The 25,648-nt window shown below is 42.6% G+C and overlaps 1 protein-coding gene across 1 annotated transcript in view; it reads right to left on the reverse strand.

Annotated features, from left to right (window-relative positions):
- The window catches only part of wnk3 (WNK lysine deficient protein kinase 3), a gene marked incomplete at its 5' end in the record, with an annotated part of 52,361 nt that overhangs the window by 25,318 nt on the left and 1,395 nt on the right, over positions 1-25,648 (reverse strand). Inside the window, 7 exons of the mRNA XM_079515434.1 lie at positions 104-219; positions 383-713; positions 2,358-2,577; positions 2,712-2,800; positions 2,950-3,107; positions 5,329-5,549; positions 6,045-6,217. Of these exons, the coding sequence (XP_079371560.1) occupies positions 104-219; positions 383-713; positions 2,358-2,577; positions 2,712-2,800; positions 2,950-3,107; positions 5,329-5,549; positions 6,045-6,217 (1,308 nt within the window). The remainder of the gene's footprint in view (positions 1-103; positions 220-382; positions 714-2,357; positions 2,578-2,711; positions 2,801-2,949; positions 3,108-5,328; positions 5,550-6,044; positions 6,218-25,648) is intronic.

Genomic DNA, 25,648 nt, shown 5'->3' on the forward strand with positions numbered 1-25,648 from the left:
AGGGCCATAAATATTGCTAAAGTGATTGAATGAATTCACATAAAAGTGAATGGATGAATTTGTTATTAGTTCATGAACAGGGCAGTAACAGAAAACAACTTACAGAAGCAGTAGAGGGATGGCTAGCTTGGGAGAGAGTGTATGACTCTCCTTGTTGATAGTAGGCCTGACTCTGACCACTTCCAAAAGATTCACAGCTCACTGATCCAATGCTCTCGCCTTCAGATTTAAAGACAATAGAGCGATTACAACATTATATTATTATTATTACATATTAATTACACGTGCTGTAATTCCCAGATTTGATCAATTACATGTTAATTTCCTTCTATCGCCACAACGCCATAAAATAAAATGTAATCTTGCATTATCTTAGCGCTACCTGGCAGAGTGAAGACCGGCCCACTGACAACGGGCTGCTGTCTGACATGCCGGACAACCTCTGGCAGCTCCCCAGACTCAGCTTGTCCTCCCGCTGCTGCCATTGGCGCAGTGGTCCCTGGTCCCAATGAGGAGGGGCAGGAGGGATGGGGGCAGGCGCAGGACGCCAGTAGGGTGGAGTCTCTTCTCTCGTCTAAGCTTCTTCCAGCCTCTCTTCTCTCTTCCAGCTGTTGCTGGCGGCGCTCCCGTGACTTCTTGATCTGCGTAACTCGGTCTCGGATGGACTTGCCCACCACCTTCGCATCACTCTCATGGAAGAAGCCTGACTTCACCTGAGAAACAGTGAGTGGAACATTGGAGAAAACACATAAATGTTATAATTGTTATGTAGCCCCAAACAGATCTAAAAAAAGACATGGCTATCCATACAGTACTATACAGCAGAGACAGAGATTGTTTATTTTCATATTCCATATTGATTGGCTAAGATTGGCATTTAAGTTAGCAGGAGTGGCTTGTTTTCAACAAAATGCCTCAAATCATAAACACAGCATCTGATTGCCATGCAACTTTGCATGTACATTCCCAATAGACCAAGAAAGAAATGTCACCCTTTCACATTGTCCTGTTATAGCAACACCATTTAATATTACTGGTACTCCTAGGGCCCTAAGGGCTCTATTTTCGTCCATGCCTTGCCTTACCGCATATAGCAGGTTTAGAACCTTCCACTATTGGTAATGGTATCTTGCGGACACACACAACCCACTATACATTTTGCAGACTCCTGGGGGTGTGGCCGGAGGCATGTTGATGCGCTTTCCTTGAAATTGCTATCTTGCCCATACAGGTTTAGGACAGCAGAAAGTGCCTCCTCAAACCACCCGCAATGCCAATTCCGTTTGATAGAAGAAGGCGCTCCTGAGTTGGAGCTGCCTCGACCACAATGTTGCAGAACATTCACAGCTCAGAGGTCTCGTTCTGTCTTAATTCTCCACAAATCTCTGTGATTGTAATTTTACATTTGTGTGTGTTTATATAATTATCTATTCAAAGAAGTTATTTGATTTGTGCCGTGCATTGTGCACGATTCCATTCGCTCGTTGAGTTTAATCACTCCATTGCGCAGCAAATATTTTATGGATTACAATAATATAAAATTCCCCATAATCAGTAACACGTAGACCAAATGTAGTTTTATTGAAAGGCAATTAGGCTAGATGGTAAGGAAGCGACGGGTGTCATTTCCAATGTTATTTCACCTCAGTTCAGTGCAAGTCTGTTTAATTAAACCGAACTTTGCTTTTAGCTTGATACCGTTTCATAGAGAGACAATAAAATCACGATCTATATACCAAAAGAAAACTGAAACCTTATATATTACACAGAACTTTGCATTTTTGAAAATGCTTCAGATTCGAGTTATGGCTTAATGAAATGACGAGCTGTTTTGTTTTGTGTTTTGTGCGCGTTGACATTCACAGGTCTCATTAGTTTTGTGTTTCCCTGTGTAAGGCCACCTATGTGCATTGGTGATTTATATGTTTGTCTTGTTAGAAAAAAAATAAAAAATAAAAAAAGTTTTGTGAAACTTTGGCGATTGTGTTTGGGCTAATGCGCTCAAGACAATCAACCATATTGAAATGAATTGAGAGAGAGGAGGAGGGAAAGAGTGGGTCGACATTATTCATGAAATGGGGCAGAAGGTAATTTGAGTGAATCTAGGTCAGACATACTGTAGTTGGCTAGGAACACCTGATAAATGAGCTGTGGGATTTAGTCACATACATCAAAGTTACTGTACTGTGCCTTTCTTTCAGCATTCTGCCTTCCATTAGATCCAATCCACTTTATTTTAAGTCAGCAAAGACTTAACCCCCCCCCACACACACACACACACACACCCAGTACAGATGACCACCTCATTTCCCTCAGTCAGACCACCTCCTTTCCCTCAGTCAGGCCCAATGTCTCACCATCTCCAGCGCCACCTCCTCAGCGCTGTCGTTTTCCAGGTCATAGCTGAACTCGATGGCCTCATTGTCCTTGTGCTTCCCCTTAAGCTTCTTGGGCTCCTCCACCCAAATCCGCAGGGCCAGGCAGTCCTGGCACCCCGTGTCCTCCTCTGCCAGCTCCACCCGCACCCCTGTGTCCTCCCCAAAGAACGCATGGTTCAGGAGGTCCCGGATGGAGAGTCTGCCCCCAAAAAGAAGGCAATAGAAGAAAAGATATGAAGCAGTCAAGCAGAAGCACTGTGATGTTTTACAAGCACTCAGTCAGCAGATATCCACACGATAATACATCATGTTTCACACAAAAAAACTGCTTACCTCTGGGTCTTGTTCTGACGAATGCAGCACTCGATGATCTCTTTAATCTCTGGGTCGTTAACTTTATCGAAGCTGGCTGGTTTTATACCCTGCAACAGAAAATTAGGGATTTGTATTTGTAGGCCTCCTATCAAAACAGGATAACCCGAAAATGGATATCATCACAGAGGACAATTCTTTCCCTCTTCTTCTACTTCCATGCATTAGGAAAATAATGCAGGCAATGAGAGAGACTCACACTTGTGACTTTGCGGTAGATTTGAGCAGCATTCTGGCACTCTGAGTAGGGGTATTCTGAAGTGGCCATCTCCAGCATACACATCCCAAAGGCATAGACATCTACAGACTCATCATAGTGCTCCTCATACATCTCTGGAGCCATGAACTCTGGGGTTCCTGTAAAAAGCACACAATTCATTAAACACCAGTCAATTACTAAAGAAAAAGAAGAAAAAAAAAAACGTTGCCGTTCTCAGTATTTGTATTCACTGTAGCATGTCCAATGCTATCCAGAGAGTTGTAAATGTAAATACAGAACATCCCAGATTGGCTCAGCAGGTATCGACGCATTTCCAGACAACATCACACTGAACTGCGCGCATACTGGCCACCCTACTGGCCGCCCTACTGGCCGCTAGTTTTTTATTCCTAGGATAGCTCAGGTTTAGGAGCGCTCGTTTTACCGCTCCGCCACATCTTTTACTACCGCGGATTTTTTAATAGTTTTTGGATTAAGGTTGGTGAGGGGTACGTTAATAGTTTTTGGATTAAGGTTGGTGAGGGATGCGTTGCTCCCCTGCTTGCGGTTATGTTTAGGTTAGAGTTAGAGATAGGGTTAGTACTAGTAGTCATAGAGTACTAGTAGGCATAAACACTTGTGTGCGGTCCAAAACACAGACCCAGCGCTTCCTACTCCACTGACAACCAATCACAGCGCTCCAAATTCCCTCCCATCATAGGAATAAAAAACTCGCCTACTGGCCACCCTACTGGCCACCCTACTGGCCACCCTACTGGCCGCCCTCATTAGATGCAATCTAAAAGTGGTCACAGCACTCGTGTGTAAAAATGCAACGCTTCAAACATTCAGATGCTGTTTTCCTTCCAGTGTCGAGGTAGAAGGTTTAGGATGGATGTTTATTGTGATCTCTTGCTCTTGAAATATATACCTTGATTTATGTTGTGTGTAAACAATTATAGCGATTCTCAAAGCAGTTGCCCCCCTCCTCCAGCCGCAGAGGGAGCACTCCCTATGATCACGGCACCAGAGCCTGCTTGATCGCGCAGCGGTATCCTCTCAAACATACTTTTTCCGCGCCGCCGCCACCGCGCAAAGGTGTTGCGCGCAGAGAACGGCTGAGAACAGCAGACCTCCAAGCTCACAAATGTCACATCCGTGACACGATGTGAGCTTGTATGTCAGTTGTTCTCGGTGTGCAATACCATTGCGGGGTGAAGTATCATATCTCGCAAGGAGCGTCTCACCAGCCAATACACAAGAGGAGGTTGAATGAACAGAAACCAACGCTCCCCAAAACAACAGGTTTGGGGGACGGGAGACGACACGTTAGTCCGATGTCCCGTTAGTCCAACATACGTGGTTAAGATTCACCTGTGGCTTCCACGTGCGGTTATGGTTAGGGGTAGGGATAGTAATGTTGGATTACTGTGACATCGAACTAACCCGGTTTGGGGATCTGTTGGGAATTGATTACATGAAACCGGCACCTGCGTGTGCACTGCAGTCTCAATGTTTGTAAACAAAAAGTCCGTCTACAGCGCTAGATGGATTGTCATTCTGAAACAGGAAATTAATTGGAAGCACACAATTGTCTAGAATGCCATTGTAGCTGTAATATTTCCATTCACAAAGAGCACTAACTAGAAACTTGTGACTCGAAATTATATAACTTTTGGTAATATAGCGCATGAGTGAATGTATACATTTTAAAATGCTTTAGAAAAATGCGTTATTTACAGTAAATGCAGACCATACATTTTCCAGATTCAATTCAGAGCTGATAAGAATCTTCCTAAGGACTGCGACTGTTTTATCGACCTAAAATGTACTCAAAGTGCATGTTCTGGTGGACTCTCAAAGACAAATCTCTAATCTGAGGTCTATATTTGTAGTAAGTGCTGCCCATATGGATTTTGGACAGATCGTTCCAATAATGATCTATACTATTCTAATACGGTAAGTGTCCCGAGGCTGTAGGCCAGAGTTCGATACAGTGAGGTATTGAAGTATTGAGTCGGTTAGCTGGTGTAAATAATATTATGTCTTGTTATCAGCCTCTATTTATACAGCGTGACAGGGACAGACTGCTTTTCAGACTTCTGTTATATTTTTAATACAACAAAGATTATACTAGAATTGGCAGAAGAAGATTCTCTTATTTTTCTTTCTTTTAATTATTTTTTATTAAGCAAAAGTTGTTGAAGTTACAACCCCTTAAGCAGAAGAGTCCACCTGTTTAAACCCTCTCTCTATCCTATCACTATGACGCAATGATTTACTCTTGTTAAAAAGAAAAATGTCTTTTGAAGTTCTAGCAAGACAACTACATGGCAAACTACGAAAGCAGAAATGTAAAATAGTTGTCAACAGGAGTACCTATGACACTCTTGGCGAAGGAGGTCCTCATTAGTGTGGCCAGCCCCAGGTCTCCTATCTTCACTGAGCCTGTGGGGCCTGTGATGAAGATGTTGTCACATTTCAGGTCCCTGTGGACTATGGGAGGAGTTCTGGTGTGGAGGAAATGCAGGCCCTTCAGGATCTGTCTGCACCAGCTCCTCAGAACCTTGGGCTTCATTACCTTAAAACGCTTCAGGTAACTGCATGGAGAGAGAAGGAGAATGGTGAATGTTATGTTCAGGTAAGGACGCAATTGTAATATAACAATGATAAAAACAATATATGAAAAAGTAAATCTTTTGAATTAAGAGATGAATTCTAATATTGGAACTACATAAAAAGGACCTGGATATTTTCTTTCATTTTTTGTTTTCTATAAAAGAAAATTTTAATTCACATCACAATGTTTAATCTACAACAATTTATAATCTGTTCTCAATAAAAACCTATTTGACAAAAAAAAGGACCTGGATAAATATGGATAAAAACATAACGTGTTAATTTGACATGCCAATTAAATGCATATTTTCCCTTTCACTATCCTCCACTGTGGCTTTGAGTAATTCTATCAACAAGCATTCATGAACACAATGTCCTCTAATCAGTCAAAGACCAAAGATGATGGTCATGGAGTGAGTAGTAGTGTGTGCGTGCGTGTGTTTGTGTGCATGCGTGCATGCGTGCGGAGCACTGACGTTTTTAGTGTTCCTGAGGTCATGAGTTCAGTGACCAGGACAATGCACTTCTTCCCACGGAGAACTGACTCCCAGGAGTCGTAGAAGCGGACAATATTGGGGTGCTGGAGTCCTTTCAGCATCTCCGCCTCCTCTTTGAAGCGCTGTTGCTCTGCCTTGGTCAGCTTGCGGTCCTGGAGTACGAGACACAGTATATACACCGTCATATAAACTGTATACAAGGTGTGTGTGTGTGTGTGTGTGTGTGTGTGTGTGTGTGTGTGTGTGTGTGTGTGTGTGTGTGTGTGTGTGTGGTCACACTACACACACTACCAACTCCAACAAACTCCAACTAACTCTTGCTAAGTGTGACTGCCACACACATCTGCTACAGTACCACTAGATGGTGCTAGCAAAACAGGGTTGTGGAAGTGACGAGACAACACCCAAGCTGAGTTTTATTGAAACGCATTTTCTGCAGCATCTGCCACACAGGCGTTGCTTCACATGGCGGTTTACGATGGATGCTGCAGAAATTCCACTCACTGGCGCAGGCAGGCAGCATCCCATAGGAGCAGGGACAGCATGTCCACTCAGCCCACTGGCAAACAGCCCATTCATTATGGAGGCATTAGCCTTACAGAAGCTTCCTGGAAACAGTTGTACAGTGTACAGCAATTCGCATTTTGCACTCAAAGCTAAAGGTTATCACACTAGAAAGGTGCAATTCTGGGGAAATTGCAAGTGTGGTTGCAGAGACAATTTAAATGTGTTGACCCACATGACATCACGGGGAAATTTATATACAGAATAAATAAATATAGTCGGGCAATTATGGGTACTATAGTCTGGTTGCAATTAGGGCAACCACACAAATTTGATTATTTGCTGTATGCATTCTGGTCTTTGGCCTATTAACCTTTTTTGGACCTTGTGACTTGCTAATCCAGGGATATGGGCAATGTTGCCCAACAGCTTTAACAAACAACAACCACACACTTTTACCAGATCAAGGCCAAAGTCTTGATCTGGAGACAATTGACAATTGTTGTGTGACTTGACCTTTTATGTAAAAGGAAACACATTTGTCAAACAACTCTACTCTACATGCACGTACTACATCCGTACTTATTGTAACATGTCACAACAGCATTCTAGATACATGTAGCACTTGTGAAGGATCAGTATCAGGGTTCTAGATATATGTAGTACTTGTGAAGGAGCAGTATCAGGGTTCTAGATATATGTAGTACTTGTGAAGGAGCAGTATCAGGGTTCTAGATATATGTAGTACTTGTGAAGGAGCAGTATCAGGGTTCTAGATATATGTAGTACTTGTGAAGGATCGGTATCAGGGTTCTAGATATATGTAGTACTTGTGAAGGATCAGTATCAGGGTTCTAGATATATGTAGTACTTGTGAAGGATCAGTATCAGGGTTCTAGATACATGTAGTACTTGTGAAGGATCAGTATCAGGGTTCTAGATACATGTAGTACTTGTGAAGGATCAGTATCAGGGTTCTAGATACATGTAGTACTTGTGAAGGATCAGTATCAGGGTTCTAGTTATATGTAGTACTTGTGAAGAGGCAGTATCAGGGTTCTAGTTATATGTAGTACTTGTGAAGAGGCAGTATCAGGGTTCTAGATATATGTAGTACTTGTGAAGAGGCAGTATCAGGGTTCTAGATATATGTAGTACTTGTGAAGGATCAGTATCAGGGTTCTAGATATATGTAGTACTTGTGAAGGAGCAGTATCAGGGTTCTAGATATATGTAGTACTTGTGAAGGAGCAGTATCAGGGTTCTAGATATATGTAGTACTTGTGAAGGATCAGTATCAGGGTTCTAGATATATGTAGTACTTGTGAAGGAGCAGTATCAGGGTTCTAGATATATGTAGTACTTGTGAAGGAGCAGTATCAGGGTTCGAAATACAGGGAGAGCTACGGGGAGCTTTGCTCCCCTGAAAGAGAAATGTGCTCCATATAAAAGCCTGTATTAATGTATATTAATCCTGTATATTTAGGTTCCTGTAATAAATAATAGGGAATTATTAATAAGCACTTTTCACTACAGTACCTTCCCACCCCCATCGCTGAAAAGTAGGACTCCCCAAAAGCCACGGTGTAATTTGAACACTGAGTGGGAATGCATGCATTGCAGTTTCACAAATAGACCTCCCTAAAAATAGCAGTGATCATAACACTGTCTTCCCACTGATCGATTCCATTGATGCTGGGAACCTGTTTGTTTGGACAAAGTTGTCCACATGCAGATGATGTACAGCAGATGTAAATGAGCGTGCATGGTTCTTTTGCATGCTGGACTTTTCCCGATTCATTAGGTTTCCCATGCAGATTATTTTGCCCCTCTTCTCTCCCTCTCGGCTTTTGGTACATAATCTTTTCCAAGACCTTTCACCCTGTCTGTCTATACTGGATCCATGTCCTTTTCTGGTAGTATGAGCGACCGCCACCTCCCACCCCCCTCTTCTCCTGTATTCCCAGAGACGGAGCATCAACAGGGAGACTGCTCTTCATCGCTTGGTTTTGGCTAAAAATAAGTTGCTCGTCGCCTGCCCCTCGTCTTCTCCTGTCTTGCACTTCACATTCTATGTGCATGTCTGTTTACATTTGGAAAGTGTGTGTGTGTGTGTGTGTGTGTGTGTGTGTGTGTGTGTGTGTGTGTGTGTGTGTGTGTGTGTGTGTGTGTGTGTGTGTGTGTGTGTGTGTGTGTGTGTGTGTGAGAGAGAGAGCACAGAGGTAGGTGAAGCACCGGAGAACACCAATGTTTTTATGAAATAATAACAGCCACACCCGTTATTACCATCGTTAATGTAATAATGTGCTAATAGGATGCAGTTAACACGCAGTTTTTATGAAATGCGGTCTAGAATCCTTCCGTGGTTACTAGTAGATGCTGATATTTTGTCTAACAAACAAAAAGCATATCTTAACAGGTAAGGTATGAATGAGCATGTGTTCTGCCTTAGGATAGATGACTTCAACCATGAGTCATGTAGACTGTACTCAGTCTTCTTTGATTTTAGAGATGCATTCTGGACTCTTTCTCATGATGTCATGAAGTGTACATTGACATTTACAGTGCGTCCTCCATTCAGGTTATCTGTAGAAAACAGCTGACTCCACCTATACCACTTTTTACCATATTGCCATCGACCAGTGGTTAAAGTGGTTATGTGTGTGTGTGCACTGTGCCCCCCACGGTGTGATTTCCCCCTAACCCAATACAGGACTACACAGATGATGTCCAGTTGGCTTCCAAGGAAGAGAGAGTAATTAAAAGCATGCTAGTCAGATAAGATTTATTTCTTGAGTGGTCAGGCCTGGAAGTTAAGGACATAAAATGTGCTGTATGAGAGAAAGAGCGGAGGAAATCGGAGGTACCACTCAAAAACCGACACATGCCCTGATTTCAGAATAGCCACAAAACCCATACGAGTGTGTGCGTGCGTGCGTGCGTGCGTGCGTGCGTGCGTGCGTGCGTGCGACACACATGAGTGTATCTACCTACATAATGTGCAAATGTGTTTTTGCCAGGATGTTTAGAAACATCTCCCTGTATGTGGACTCTTTCCTCAGTGAAATTAATATAGTCTGTTCAGGGGAGGGAGGAGGTGGGGGGGATAGCGTGTACCTCCACATGCGTTATGCCCCCCTAGTGAGACCTTTCACTGTCGGGTGGAAAGAAGATGTTGGCTTGATGGCCCGGGTATCGGAGGAGACCTGAGGCTTTCTTCACCCTCCCAATGAGGCAATGACTGATTGTGGGGGTTAGCAGAGATGGAGTACTTGTAGAGAGGCTGGGGAATTGGGAATTGGCTTTACTAAATTGGGACTTGAAGGGGAGAAAATGTTTTTCTTTTGTCTTGAAGGGGCATGTTTTGCACAATAACAGTATTTTCATTATGTCTGCCCACGATCTCTGATTCATACAGTAGGCTACGTTTGTTTACCTCAGTCATTGATACTAAAATCGTTTATTTTTATTTTTTCTATGAACCTGTGACTTGACACCCATACTGTTATAAAACGAAAATAAAAAGATTTTGAAAAGAAATTAATATAGTCTCCTTTTCCTTAAAGAAGACACTAATGTATATGGAGTGGAATGTTCTTTTCCTATGTATTGTTTTAGCGGTGCTAATCGCTAAAACATGTGGCTTTGTGTGTTTGTGTGTCTAGGATTATTATCTTCTGAGTCGTGTGTTGAGTGTCATTTCTCTTGTGGATCTCACTCCCGACCCCTGAGTGAGAGCATCACTCACTCTGACTCTCTGGAACTGGGTGAGACAGAGTGCTTGTCTGGGAGTCTGTGTATACACAGCCTGCTCTCCCCCTTTGCCCTTCACATCTATCTGTATGTCGCTCTCATCTCTTGTGTCCAAAATCTCCAAAACTGCTACTTTTCAGGAAATAGAAAAAATAATCTGTGTTCAATTGGATCCAGTGTAGATATGAATTAGTCACAAGTTTTTTCATTGGTTAAATATTTATACAACCCACAGACAGACTTAACCACTTTCAACCTGACCTAGTTTGGGCATGTCATTTATAGGCAACATGGGACACTGTCTGAGTTATGCCAGGGACAAGTTTGGTATCACACAGAGACTCTCATACTGTGAAAGGCACACTGGCGAAGAAACATTAACATATGAAATGTGTTTCTGCCAGACAGCGACGATATAAGTGAGTAATGTATGACATACAGTAAATGTCATGTCACCAGGCATTGTAATTATAGGCTATATCCGCAAGGAACGGGCCATATTAATATAATAACAGCTTTTCTTTTTATCTGGGAAGGCAATAAACATAATCAGGGTCAACAAGGTTCAGAGAGATCAACGTCTAATTATTGCAATCCTATAGAGAACTAGATGGGCCCATGCTGGACACATAATTGTGCATAATCAGACATACACACACTAATGCACCGCCATTTACTCACTCACTCACCCCACGGACACACAGAGAGAGAGAGAGAGAGAGAGAGAGAGAGAGAGAGAGAGAGAGAGAGAGAGAGAGAGAGAGAGAGAGAGAGAGAGAGAGAGAGAGAGAACCCTGTAAGGTACCCCTCAAATGGACAGTTTTTAAGGTAGGACATAAATTAATATAGAGGATTTTCCTATGCAAGCACAATAACACAAATATCCTCTTTTCATTGTCAAGGTCTAGGATAGAAATGCTGGGCCCCAAACTTGGGCTCCCGGGCCAGAATAATACTCACTTAAACATTAAAAAGTGCATTCAATTCAACAATTTTTAATGAACAAGAACGATTGATTTATTTATGAGTACTCATCAATAATGATTACAAATATGTACAATAATACAGCTGCCTAGGATTTGCTGCCTTAAATTGCATAAACATAATCGTAAGATTACACTACTAATAATTTCTTATGCAGTTGTTTACCAAGCAAATGAAGGTGGGCATTCAAGAAAACAAAAGTAAGTAAATGCTATATGGTTGGTATGTTCCAAGGTTCCTGTCCAGCTCTCTGAACCATCTGAATCATTTAGGAAATTCATAGAAAAGAAAATCTCACTATATTCACATAAGGTTATGTATAAAGCAAATTGTTTTGAAATGAAGGAAGTAGCTTATGCCTTCTTCAGCACAACAGACGGTGACAAAATCAGAAGGGGAGAACTGGCAAAATCACACATGCACCATGAACTTCAAGAAGTTTTTTGAGAGAACAGCCTCTTGACCATCAGCTAAATGGGGAGAACAGCCCCTTGACCATCAGCTAAATGGGAAAGAGAGAACAACAAAGAGACCGATACCGAGGGAGTGAAAAGGGGGCAGCCATGAAGCTATGAAAGAGCCCAGTGAAAGGACTATTGTGCCCTGGCAGGCTGTGGATGCCTTTCTTCCTCTCTGCATTCTCATGTGAATATGCCAGGCTAAGCCCCAAGTAGAGTAAAACATATGGACTGAAGCCATTCGAGCAGATCAGCAACTGGTGGGAAGCAAGAAAGCCATTATAAAATGTTCATGTATGTGTATTGATTATGACTCATGAAAGATCCAGAATGTGTTAATGAGTACACCTGAACTACTCCGTTGGTTAAGGCCTTCTCTGGCCCAGCCAATCAAACAGATAGTCTGGATGAAAACAATTGTCGCTTCGCAGAAAACTTGAAGGAGATGAAGGATTTGCACAACAGCATTACCTCCCCTCGGCTTGTAACATATTCTGGGTTTTTGGGAATGATCTTGCACTTTGGCAAGTGGCAGCCACCAAGTCTGTCTTTCTGTGACTTGGAAAACATGCTATGATGATGTACCTGCTTAGTGCTTACCTCGACATGTACACTGAGACTGTTTTGGATCAGACACCTGGCAGAGCAGAAGGTTAGGCTCTGGGTTTAGACTCATAAACCACCAGGAGGAATGGACAGGATGTGGTCTACAGAGGGAGCGCCGCTGGGGAGGAGCAGGGAGGCCCTGAAATAGGAGCCATGACCCCCAAACCCACACCCAGCCCTGAACATTGCAACGTATACATGGCAATGGCATACATGAGCATTATCATATGCCTTATCATGTTTTCTTCCTGCATCTAGGAAGAGGAAAGGGTGGGGGTGGGGCAGGGAATCCCTTCACCTGCAATACGATCAATAGTTCAATAGACGAGGAGGTCAAGGCTATTCTCGGCAATGTCGGACGTGTACACATGCATGAGCTGGCCTTAGTGTGGCCGTTCTGTGGGTCACGTGTAAGCGTTTTAGTGTGTGGGAATGCGAGGTAGCGGATGGCTGGGATTAGATTACTGACTGTAATCTACAACAGCTCAGACCAACATGATGGATGCGTTACATGGTCAGTATTACACCCTGGATTAGCACCAGTTAGTGGGCCAAGTTCATAGTGTAGAGGGTGGGTTACATAGTTACTGCATGTTAGTTGCTCTTTATCAGCTTGGACAGCATTGTGCCGAGTACATAGGATGGTTTCTCATTATGCTGGGCTAGACAGCTGTGTGTTTGGTTAACTCGGCGATGAATTCCTCAGCTTTGCACTGCTAATGAGTGTCATTTTGATAGCATAACGTCTAAGATAACTAGTTGAGAGACATGACAGGCTTAAGATGAACACCCCAGGAACTCGTCCAATCAATATTTCATTAGTCTTTAATTGCGCACTTGGGCTTCACTGTATATTAGGGAGATGAAAGCCTTCTGGTGTTCATATTACTGGCTGCATGTAGTGAGGCATGTTTTATGGTGTGTTAATAATAGGGGTAGATTGTCACTGCAGAGGGGAGATTGTTGATCACTTGTCTAAAGGATCCTTAAGAATCACACATTTTAACAATGTGATGATGTACTGTTTAGTAGAGATTATGGATTATTAGGTTAGGATATACAGTACCATTAGCATCTGATCAATCCAACAGGTTCAATTACGGTTGGGTTTAACTTGATCAATTCCACTGTGGCTTATTTAGCGTTGCTCCAATTTTAGTCACTAGTTAGTCATACGTAGTAGCCAGATGATCTACCAATGTCTGGTGACATCTAAATTCAATGTAGAGCTAAAACTTGGTGAAGAGAAATTAAAATGATAATAATAATAATAACTGCAATATAGTAACAATGCAAAGACTGACAGGTTCTTGATATTAGGATTGGTTTTCAAAGCAGCCATTCTTCTGTTCTGTTCTATCCCGTATTGCATTTAGATTTCCCCAGACGTATAGTAGGCGGAGATCTCTGATCGACTAGTCAATAGTCAATTCTAACATGTTTGGTTCATCTGACCTAAACCAACCTGTTTTGAGGCAGTGTTCCTGTCTGTCTTGGATTATGGGGACATAATCTATAGACAGCAATCTATAGCAGCATCCACTCTTAAATCCCTAGACTCTGTTTATCACTCATCGATTCGATTTATTACGAGTGATAGCTATGGTACTCACCAATCTTATATGACAAGGATGGATGGTCCTCCCTGACAGAGAGACGACAACTGCATTGGCACCTGTTCTTGTATAAAGCCATGCTTGGAGATTGTCCTAAATACATCTCATCATTTCTGAAATGGGACTCTGAACCCTACCACACCAGATCAAGTCATTTCCCCAAATTCAAGGTACCAAAAGTTAACTCTGAACTTGGTTAGATCTGCTTTTAGCTTCTGTGACCTGCAAACTACATTAAATTGACCACATTTGTACCCCTGAGTCGTTTTAAAACCTTGGCGAGCATACAGATCCCCACAATATGTAACTGTTTAGATTGTTTTAATTTGTCTTAGCTTCTATTTGTAACCTACGTATGTAATTCACATGTATACCTTTTGTATACATGTGAATTTTTCCTTTTCCTGATCTTCTGATGTATTATTGTGATGTTTTTTTATATGTTGTGTTACTCGACGACACTGAAAATGAGTTTGATTTAGTGTAAATTTGAGAATAAATAAAACTTGAATGAATGAATGAATGTTTTGTAATCGGAAACAATTAAGTCACATTCCAAAACCTCACACCCTACTAACATTTCATCGGTTCTTCTCAAGGACAAAAAAGAACACTACCACATACCACAGTAAACGCACATACGATACACCATTGGTTTCGCTCACTTTTGGGTATAATGCCTTGACTATGATTATGTACTGTATATATATATTTTTTGTGTTTCTTTCCGTAGTTTCCTTGTTTGTTATCTTGATTCTTTTCTCCATACATAGTATACTATCTTACATCAGTACTTTTCTGTTTTTCTGTTTAATTGCCAGAGTTTACCTTACAAAAGGAAAACAATACAACAAAAGGAAAAACATTGTAAATGTAAAAGCCCACAGACTGAGTAGATAGGACTTGTGAGATCTTGATTTGATGTATCGGTGAAATGAGTAACCATGTATGTTTTAAAATGTTTTTAAAATGTTTTTAATTTCTGAACAGATTATATTTATATTAATAGGTCTGGGTCCCCACCTACTCACTCAGGGTTGACGTACGTGTCACACCTGCAGTGATGGGAGGGGCACCAAAATGTGGTGTTTTGATTGGATAATGGGGGCACTCCCTATTATAAAAGTACAAACTTTTGTGTATGTTCACATGACCTGATGAAGATCAAATAGATCGAAACGTTGTCAGAATTCTCAATAAAGAACGTCTTTCTTGTACCTGTGGTGTGCGGGCTCCATCCACTATCTACTGAAGTTTCTTTAGCCCAGCACCCAGCCTGTCGATGTGCGTATTCTACGTCCGCTCTTCCCTGAACCTTAACCATAACCCTAACTGTTACCGTGACCATAACAGAAACATGCCTCAACTTAACGCTAACATATACTGTACACACCCAAACAGATCATGATTACCCTAACCTGGGGTGCCCGCTGGCCTAGCGGTCCAGGCGCCACATATAGGCTCTGGCCTGACAGTCCCGTTCATGACGACCTTTCGCTTTGTGTCTCTCCCCTTATCTCTCTCACTCTTTCCTGTCAAGTCTTCTCTTGAAACTATCAATAAAAGCCAAAAACAAATCTTATCTTTCCTAACCTGACTGTATGACACACACACACACACACACACACACACACACACACACACACACACACACACACACACACACACACACACACACACACACACACACACACACACACACACACACACACACACACACACACACACACACACACACACACACACACATCAATGGATTTCAATCTCAATCTACCAATAGACCCTCCACATGTTTTCTGTTTTCTGATGAATTGAAAATGGTGGACCCTGTTGTAAACAATAATGATTTATCAGTGTGTCATCCACAGTAACAGCCTTTGTATTGAGTTGTGCTTTCATGTGAAATGTACCCATTCTGCAAAATGTTAATAAATACTTTAATCAATCAATGTTGAACTAAAGTGAGATACGACCACGTGAGACACAGGGTTGCCAGTCTTGCCAACATTAACGGTTGCCTGATTGCCCAGAGCAAGTTGATTGATTGATTGATTGATTGAATACTTTATTAGCAGTTTGCAGAAAAAGCACAGGAAAGTACAGTTCAATTTCAATACAAGGTCTGCTAAGAGGATTTAAACCCAAGAAAGCCTATGGCTTGTTTCCAACTTTCCATTGGGGTCCATTGGGGAAACAATTAATGACAGACAAATAGAAACTAGAAAAGTGCACACAGATCTCTGCCAGGCCTGGCAGAGATCTGTTATTAATCAGGCCGGAGCAGAAGTGAAAGCGGTTTTGAAGAGGAGGCCCTTAAACATGCGATTCCAAATTGGGACAGTATTAAAATCCTGTCTGACAGTCATTGTCACATGACTAACAAGACCATTTGTGCCTAATTTGGTGGTACCGGCCTACTTGGGAATGATGCAAATAGGGAAGGAATGCATGCCCCACCGTGTTATGCATTACCATTATACCCGTTGTCAGAGTACCCGTTACAAACGTCTGTCTATCTGTGTCCCTTTTGTCCACATATGGAAAGGTCCTTGTGCAGTGATAAACGTCTGTGGAGAATGTCTGAAGAGTGCAAACTGACTGTGGAGAGTGGGCTGACTAACTTATCAAATGGCAGGTGTAGGTAATTCGACAGGTGTGGGGAACTTGCCAAATCGAGTTGCGATGGCAAAGAGCCTTTTCTGGCGGTTCTGGACAACCGACCGACTCAACACATAGGCCTCTGGAGAGGCCTATGTGGGGAGTTTGTCATGATCCAAGGAATCCAGGGGACACACAAATAGATTGCACGGCCTGTGGTTCAACAGACATACAGTAGGTCAAAATGTGAAGCATGCCACCATGAGGATGAATTTAAAAAATGTAAAAAACCCGTGTGAAATGAGGGGCGCTCTTGTCATCGTACATCAATTTATGTTAGCGTACATTTGACATTGCTACATAAGGTACATAAGGTGGTCCCTTATTGGCCAAGCGCTCCCACCAACATGTGATTGGTTAGCCGATTTGCTCGTTGACATATGACGTAAGTTTTTCCTTCAATGTCAAAGGTGTTTAATGTTTTGATGTTTAATTTACGTCATATTTAGCGGAATTCTGACGTTGGCAATGGCAAATATTGAGACGTGTGGGGACAAGATCTTGCGGACATTTGACCTGAATTCCCCTTTCATTGTCGATGGCAAATCTTGAGACGTGTGGGGACAAAAGCTGTTTATAGAAGGCTAGCCCCTTAAACATCTGGGCCTCTGTGTGGTGTGTGTGCAAAGATTGATGTCAGAGATTACCTGTTCACAGACACACACAAATAGACACACACAGACAGACATAATCTCTGCCTCCCAGGCGCTCTGGCCTGGCAAAGACAAAAACGTGAAGCCTGTCGGTCAGACTGGAAGTCAGGAACTCTAATAGAGGTCCTGAGCTCCAGTTTGCCAGGAAACACGATTGTCGTACCGTACGACAATGTTGCATGTTGCAAATAGCAGATCCACAAGCGTTGTTCGGCACACAACATCACCATACATACGCCAAAGAATTTAAAAGCAGGCTCAAAGCTGGCAACCATCTGCAGATGTAAATAATACAGAGCACTCCAAAGGGGAGGGGTGGTGGGGGGGGGGGTACTGCCTGTTTCTGGGGAGACATCACCACATCTCTGAGATGGTATCATAGCAACCTTAGCGCTGAAGTCAACTCAGGCCTGAGTTGAATTGTATTTAAAGACTACATTTATACTGTATCTAGGCATTATTATAAGACAGGAAGGTCAGGCTCCAGAGGAGGGTAACGTGGCGCCTAGAAGGTTTGGTTGGGTACAATAACTGGTGGAGTCATAAGGGCTGAAGGTTTGGATTATTTGATCCCATTCCCGTCTATGTCACTTTGAACAGCTCTATTCCACTGTCACGACCTCCTCTCCTGGCTTACTGTAGCATGCTCTAACATTAGATTGATTGGTGTCGACTGATGTTTGTTTGCCTGTGCCTATTGATCAGCGGTGAACTCAATTAAGCTGAGCTGAGCTGAGCCGGGCCGGGCCGGGCTTTGCCAGTCTGGGAGGACTGGGTTGGATCAGTCGGGTTTCTGCCGCCCGAGTTGTGCTGTCTGTGCAGGGTTTTTGTTTCCAGCCTGACAGGCACCCACTGTAATTAACTCCCTGGATCACTCTGTATACTCACTCACACAGACAAAGCAGTGTGGAGGGAGGGAGAGAACGAGCGAGCGAGAGAGAGAGAGCGAGACAGAGAGAGAGGGTAGACGGGTGGGGGAGGGGGTCAGACACGTAGGGTGGCATATGCGCACTCTGGACAGCAACGGCAACGCATATCAACCACACAGCTGCAGAGACAGTTACATCCAATTACATTCAGGCCAGTCGTGCAAGCTCACACACATGCATAGAAAGAACAATGCATAGTAGATATACACATGCAAACGCACACAAAAAAACATGGATGTTGTGATGATGGATGTTGAAATATTTGACACAAGCACCAGCATGTGTAAATGTGATACTCTTGCCCTTTCAGAGGAATGTTCTGTAAACCCCTACTACTGTACCTACTCGTTCAAGCTGCTTTAGGACAGCTAATCCTCCGTGTCAGAGTGGCTTCCCTATCCTCATGGGACACAGAAGAAGAGATACAACTAGACATTTCTGGCAGCAAGTACAAGAGCCACCCCTGCACACATTATGCAAATTAGACATCCTTATCAAAGCCTGCAAACTGAACGGACTTCATTTGGGGTGGAGGAGGTACTTCTGTGACTTACAGTAACAGTACTAGCGGTATGCACAAGGAAGTCGGCACTGATCGGTTCAGCGTTTTGCAAGATTAGCTCCGGACAGACAGATCCAGACATACAGACAGACAATCTTCTAGAACTCCTAACAGTAACAGTGGCGGCCATTTTTTTCACCAGCTTTGATGCCACAGATAGACAGCCCATTCGATCAGCCGAACTACAGACGGACACACAGATGGACGGTCACTGACAGATTTCGCGCATTTATAGTAGGATATTGCTGCATGAGACCCATTGTGTACCAATATGGCTCAAGCCACAGGGAGTATTTCCTGAGCCTGTTTAATTACTGGCAGCCGCAGTTGGGCTACAAATATTGCTTGTCCGATACAATGGGAAGGTAAACAACAATGGATGACATTATTATGATTTGATGTGTCAGTACAATGGGCGTCATTCCAAACCACATAAGCTATTGGCTGTGTCAATAATGCAGCAAAGGATAAATACAATTTGGTTAAGCGAATGATATGGAATAACATTCTACCTCTTAGCTCTCCACTCCCATGTTTTCTGCTGCTAGTGATATTGTTTTTTTGTTTTGTTTTGATCCCACGTCAATTATCTAATGTGATCCTGGGCTCCACACACCCTCCGCCAACCTGGGGAGAGCAACGGACTTGAACTCATGCTTCCTTCATGCAAGTCGCTCCTTTACACCTGGTTGGACGTAGCGCATGGAAGGAACACGTTATTCCAACCAGTTCCTTTCCCCTCCATCAGGCGCCCTGGCTGGCCAGGGGGAGGCAGTTTAGAGACCAGGATTACTAGTGATATTGTTAAAACAAGTGTTCAATAGCTTTAAATTCCCACAGCAATCACTGCTTTAGAATGTTTGTTCAATAACACAGATCTCCTCCCTCTCCACCAGCTCTAAAAATAAATAAACACATTTTCAAGTCAGGATACCACTTTTATCCAGTCGGGAAAGTGAACTCATACGGGATACAGGATAAACAATTGAAATGGGAAAGTGATTAAATAAATAAATGAGCAGACAAAATTGGAACTGGAACACAAGCTGATAGTTCTCCCCTGATTGGATGAAATGTATAACCCCACCTGAAAATGCATGTTCTGTTTACTAGAGACCTGGAGAGACAGGGAGACCCCTGTTACTGAACACTCTAGCAGTGATTACTATCACAATATAGCTGGAACTTTGAAACACATTGTTGGTTTTAACAGAGAGAAAAAAACATCACTTACAGCAACTCCAAGAATGACACATCCTGTGGATCACATGATCCACACGATATGAGTATTACATTGACCTGATTTTAAGTGGAAATATACCGTTCACCGTCCATGACACAGGAGTCAGGACAGATCAATTACTTTGTCTAACTACGCTATCATTAATGCTACCGGCCAATCCCATCTAATGATTATTGTCATTCTAATCACACTCCACTTTAGCCGGACACTGAGAAGAGGCATCAGATGCAGGAAATGGGACAGGTCACCAGACCAGAGTGTTCCTGCAGTGGCCCTAGATCTAGTTGCAGGCAGGCATGTGACCAGGCCTGAGAGAGAGAGAGAGAGAGAGAGAGAGAGAGAGAGAGAGAGAGTGTCTGTCTGTCTGTCTGTCTGTCTGTCTGTCTGTCTGTCTGTCTGTCTGTCTGTCTGTGTGTCTGTCTGTCTGTCTGCATGTTTGTGTGGGGTAGCTTAGCATTTGCCATACGGCTGATCTCTGCGAGGGATGGCATAATCCAGTGTTTGCCTCATAATTCTCTCATTCTGTCTCTCTCCCTCTCATCAACACAGGACCTGCCTCTCTATCTTTCACACATAATAATCTTCCCACTCAAGTCTTGCACTTTTGCTTTCTTTCTATGGCCCCCTTGTGTGACTCACTCTTTCAGCAATTGCCTTACTCTTGATATTATGAATAAAAGGTAGTTTGATGGTGGAATATGCAGAGTTCATGATGTTGAATATTGTCTCAGTATATGAGTCATTCCACCAAACCGGTACTATTTGCGGAACTCCTCTGACCCTTTCAGGTGTATTTTAACGATTGAGTCACCAAAATCTATTTTTAAAAGCTTCATCAATTGAAATGTTCCCCTTAATATTGTGTAAAGATTACTCAAGAAAGACACTGCGATGAAAGTGGATCCACTTCGATGAAAGTGGATTTCGTCATGGAGATATGAGTGTAAAATGTACAAAAATCCATAAATTATGCCATTCACAATCTATCTGTGCTTTATTGTCATGTTTAGTTTTTGAATAAAGAGATGATTAATCATTAAAATAGCATATATATAGCACCAACAATAATTGGCATTCTACCAGCCTTCTGAACAACATGAAAGAGGCAATTTCACACCTAATTGTGTTGTTTGTTTGTTGTATGTTTTATAGCCATTTAAAAATGGTAAATGGTGCATTTATATAGCGCCTTTATGCAAGGCGCTTTACAGAGATTGTGCATTACATTCACCCATTCACACACACATTCACACACCGATCCCGGAGGAAACCATGCAAGGCACCAACCTGCACATCGGGAGTAATTAGGGGTTTAGAGTCTTGCTCAAGGACACTTCGACACCAATTCTGGGGGAGCCCGGGTTTGAACTGGGAACCTTGCAGTTCCCATCCGGTCACTCTACCCCTAAACAACAATATAACTGATTTCTTAATCTCATGTATGCCAAGTATTCTCCTCTTAACCCCCTTATGGCCACCCTAAGTAACAGTGGATTGTGCACTATTCATATTTTTAATTCATCATTTTAATGCCAATAGAAAAATCTGTGTTATACACAATATATCTCATTTTAACGGGGCACGCATATAGTATAGACACCCAGTCCTGATGGTGGCAGTAACTTCACCATTATGCCGACCGTCAAATCATTTCCGGTTCAACGGATGTCAACATCCGCTATCTTTCTGCACTGTGTGTTACAGTAATCTGTCCCCGATGCTATGCGATCATCATTTATTTTCATATCTAAGTCAAATTAAGCTCTAATCAAGCCCCGAATATCGCATTTTGAGCAGCTATGCCCATAAAGACCGTGTGCGTGCGTGCGCGACCGTGCATGCGAGGATTTCGGACGGTTTTAGGTGAAGGACATCGGCCCGTTAGCCAAAAATGCTAAAAGTTGCTACATTATTTAAAACAAACCCCCCGATTATAGGGAATAAAACAATTACGTCAATAACGTCAACGGTTGTGGGGGATTAATTAATTCACTACGTCAATACCGTCAAGGGCAATAAGAGGGGTAGTGCAAGCACTACAGGTAGAGCAGTGGCCATCTTGAGTATAAAAAAAAATCACAACCCTGCAAATAACGGGGTTGATTATTTCCACCCCGTTATTATATTATTCTATTAAAATATTAATGTAATGCCTGAGATGGAAAATATGTTTTTCTGATAGTTAAAGATGTCCTTAATATTGTGGGGTATTCAGAAAAGTAAAATATTTCGGTCAAAAAAAAGTCCAAATTGTACCGGTTTCGTGGAGTGAGCTCTGCTTCACTTATAAAGCATTGCCCCAATGCATTGCAGTTTGGTACAAATGTTTGGGTTGTGTCGCTTTGGAATTGGATTAGATATCATCTTAATAGCACTAGCACACAGACTGATGCGTGCGATGTTCAAATCCAGGTTGTTAACACATAGTTTAGCTCAAACAGCTTAAACATTCTATTCTATTATAGCATGCTAACGTTCCAGGAAGAGAAAGCCTGCAGTTTCTATTAGCTTGGATTCCCCATCAATGATGTCACTGATAGTGAAGAGTGAGGACCAATTATATGAAGAGACAATATAAGAGATGAGAAGACATTTAAGAAAACATTGCTGCTTGAGGCCCATGTGATTATAGTAATTAATATGTAGTTTGTAGGTAATTTTTGCTTTTGAATATACAACAAAGTATATGGCTTAAGTAACCGTATTTCACTCTTAGGCTTATTGCTTACTATGCTTACAAAATGTACAACTGGTACTCAAACAACAGGTGCAACAGGTTTTGCATAACTGGGTGGGGCGGGCATTTTCTAATTCCCGACTTGCATTATTCTCGAGTAAACCGGTGCCCAAAGAGGGAGTGTGGTGCGCGGCATCTAGTCGGTCGGATAGACCAATCCGATATGCTCATATATGGGCATAAAGAGGAGATCCGGTTGGCCAGGACAACCAGTTGAGCTTGTAGATCGGCAGTTTTCACCGCTCCACACCAATGTGCACCAAAGTATAAATCGGGCTTTAGTAGATAGTAATAAGAGACTGCTCACACGCAATATGAGAAGAACGGTATGCTCCAATGTGTATCTCAGACATTATGTATTGTGGACAGCCTGTGTCATCTAGCAGTGTTTATCAACCTGTGGGCCGGGAGTCAGGACCCCCATCAGGGTCCCCACATGACAGTAAAGTGACAATATAAGGACTTTTAATACCAAATACAAAAAAATCAAATCAAATAAATTAAAAAAGACTATTATGGCATCAAAGGTAATCAACAAATGATACTATTAGAACTGGTCAAACATTGGCAAAATTGTCAATTAATATAGCCTAATTAAGAGGCAAAGATTGTGAAAATAGGCGCTCAACGCCTCGCAAGTCACAATGTGAGGCGTTGTGAAAAGGTTGATCTATGGCATCAGCTGTCTATGATGCATCTATGACGTATTCACGACTCCACATTTTGGACAATGTTTCAGCCTGATCACACCCCCATTGACTTCCATTATGAAATGAAAGTTAAAGGAATATGTGAATAGTGGATGTACCTCTGTGGTCTACTGGCAGCATGCATATAGACTGCATCATTAGAATGGCACAGATGGGTCCGTGACACAGACACACTGACCCTCTCATAGACGACTAGCCCATTACAGAGCCACGCTATATGACCATTCAGCGGTTGACTTCCTTGGCCTGCTGGTGGTAACATGGACAAGAAATGAGGTGCTGATCGGTGGTGTAGTGGATTGTGAGATTAGCTGCAGACTAATAAAAACACCTGGGTTTCCGAGGCTAGCTGCAGACAGACACGGATGGCTGGATGGACAGACACAACAGTGAGGCGTGTTTTAGTTTTTTCTTTCACGTAGGTATTAGGCTGTGTGTTTTTTCACCCAGTTGAAAAGTAAGGTGCTCTATAACGCTCATGCACCTCGTCATGCTGCTGGTATTTACAGCATAGCGTAAATACATGGCGCTGCCACTGAAAACTATTCAAAACATACAGTACGCTGCACTCAGGAAGAAAATGCCTCGGTGGACATAGCCACTTATTGCTTGGTGTTACAGGCAGCCTCTTATCCACTTAAAACCTATATACCTTGTTGATTGGTGGCCCACAAATATCTATTCTTTGAGGCACAAATACAAGTATTTGGGGGGCGTGGTCAAGTCCGCCATTGAGTCCACCATTGAGTTTGCCATTGAGTTTGCCATTGAGTTTGCCATTGCCTTAGAGGTGAAAACAACAACGGTATCAGCGTTGTCCTATTGCAAAAGGTTAAGTATCATATTGCAGGGACCTGCAGCATGAAAAATGAAGACGGTAGACTCGATAACCAAATATCTGTTTTCCAAGCTCCAGGGTCACAAAAAGGAGCCAAAAACACACAAGATGCACCATAGCTTGCTGCACCCCCAACAAACTCATGATGTAGATTCCCTTGATCTCTTCATGTGGTGAATGACATAACACCACTGAAAGTTTAAATGAAACAGACTACCTTTACAAGCTCCGCAGGTCTCTTGGATAAACTCTGTGTGAGATGGAGCGAGTATTTGTCTGGGACTGTTGCCTTTGATGGAGCTATGGCCAGAAGCAGCAGTAGCCTCAGTGAGTGATATTAGACAGAGGCGAGCTGCTGTTGGAAGGAGACCAGGGTAGGTAACGGGGGTAATGTTAGTCCAACACGCAGAGTCTGAACCAAATAATTAGTTAAGGCTCTTGTTTTGGAATTAGCAGTTTTTTTCTCACACAAAGCCGGCAGCCAAATCAGCTGGCAAACCACCACACTGCTCTCTATTGTGGGGGTAAGAGGGAGGGAGGGAGGGAGAGAGGGAGGGAGGGTAAGAGGGAGGGAGGGAGAGACGGATCCACTTTCTTTGCTCCTCTCCTCGAGTGCATCTCCCACTCCTCCCACCACATGTTGAGCTCACTTCACTTGACAATGTTCCCCATTGCTTCGAAAAGGCCATAAATTATGTTGGCGATGTAAAGACTTCCAAGACCTCTGGCAGAAAAGCGTCATTAAGATCTGACATCCACCACCACACGTCACAGTCAGAACAGAGTTCTTCACTGTGAGGATTACTGACGTTACAGTGGTCCTTTTTCATCTTTGTTCCCAAACTATGGCCCATTCAGAGCTTCCGTCCTCCATGTCTACGCTGATTTCATTTCCCATATCTCTGCCTCATTAGTTACTGCATCATGTGCAAACCGAGACACAAGAGAGTTGTGTCATAATTGTTCCAAATCAAAGACTAAAGACCCTATAAGGCTAGCCTGATTATCAGACTGTAGCTTTCAAGAGACTCAGTCCACTCAGAGAGTGGGCGGGGTCTTTGGGCTGGATCCAGGCTACTATAAGGCAGCTCTTTGGATGATCTAGTGTTTATGGTGTTAGGATCTAACCTATACATTTAGATTAACCTAATTAGTCAAATAATGTTAACTATAAACATTTTGGTTAATCTCCTCAACGTTGTAACCTTAGGTAAATCTAAATGCATTATGATTAAATGTATAAAAACATTCACTGATTTAACAATCTACCTACATTTTCAGACTATCACGAGGCAAACTGAGGCTAAACTTAATTAACTCAAATAAAGAAAC

This window comes from Electrona antarctica (assembly GCF_951216825.1).
Source record: "Electrona antarctica genome assembly, chromosome: 2".
Lineage (NCBI taxonomy): Eukaryota > Metazoa > Chordata > Actinopteri > Myctophiformes > Myctophidae > Electrona > Electrona antarctica.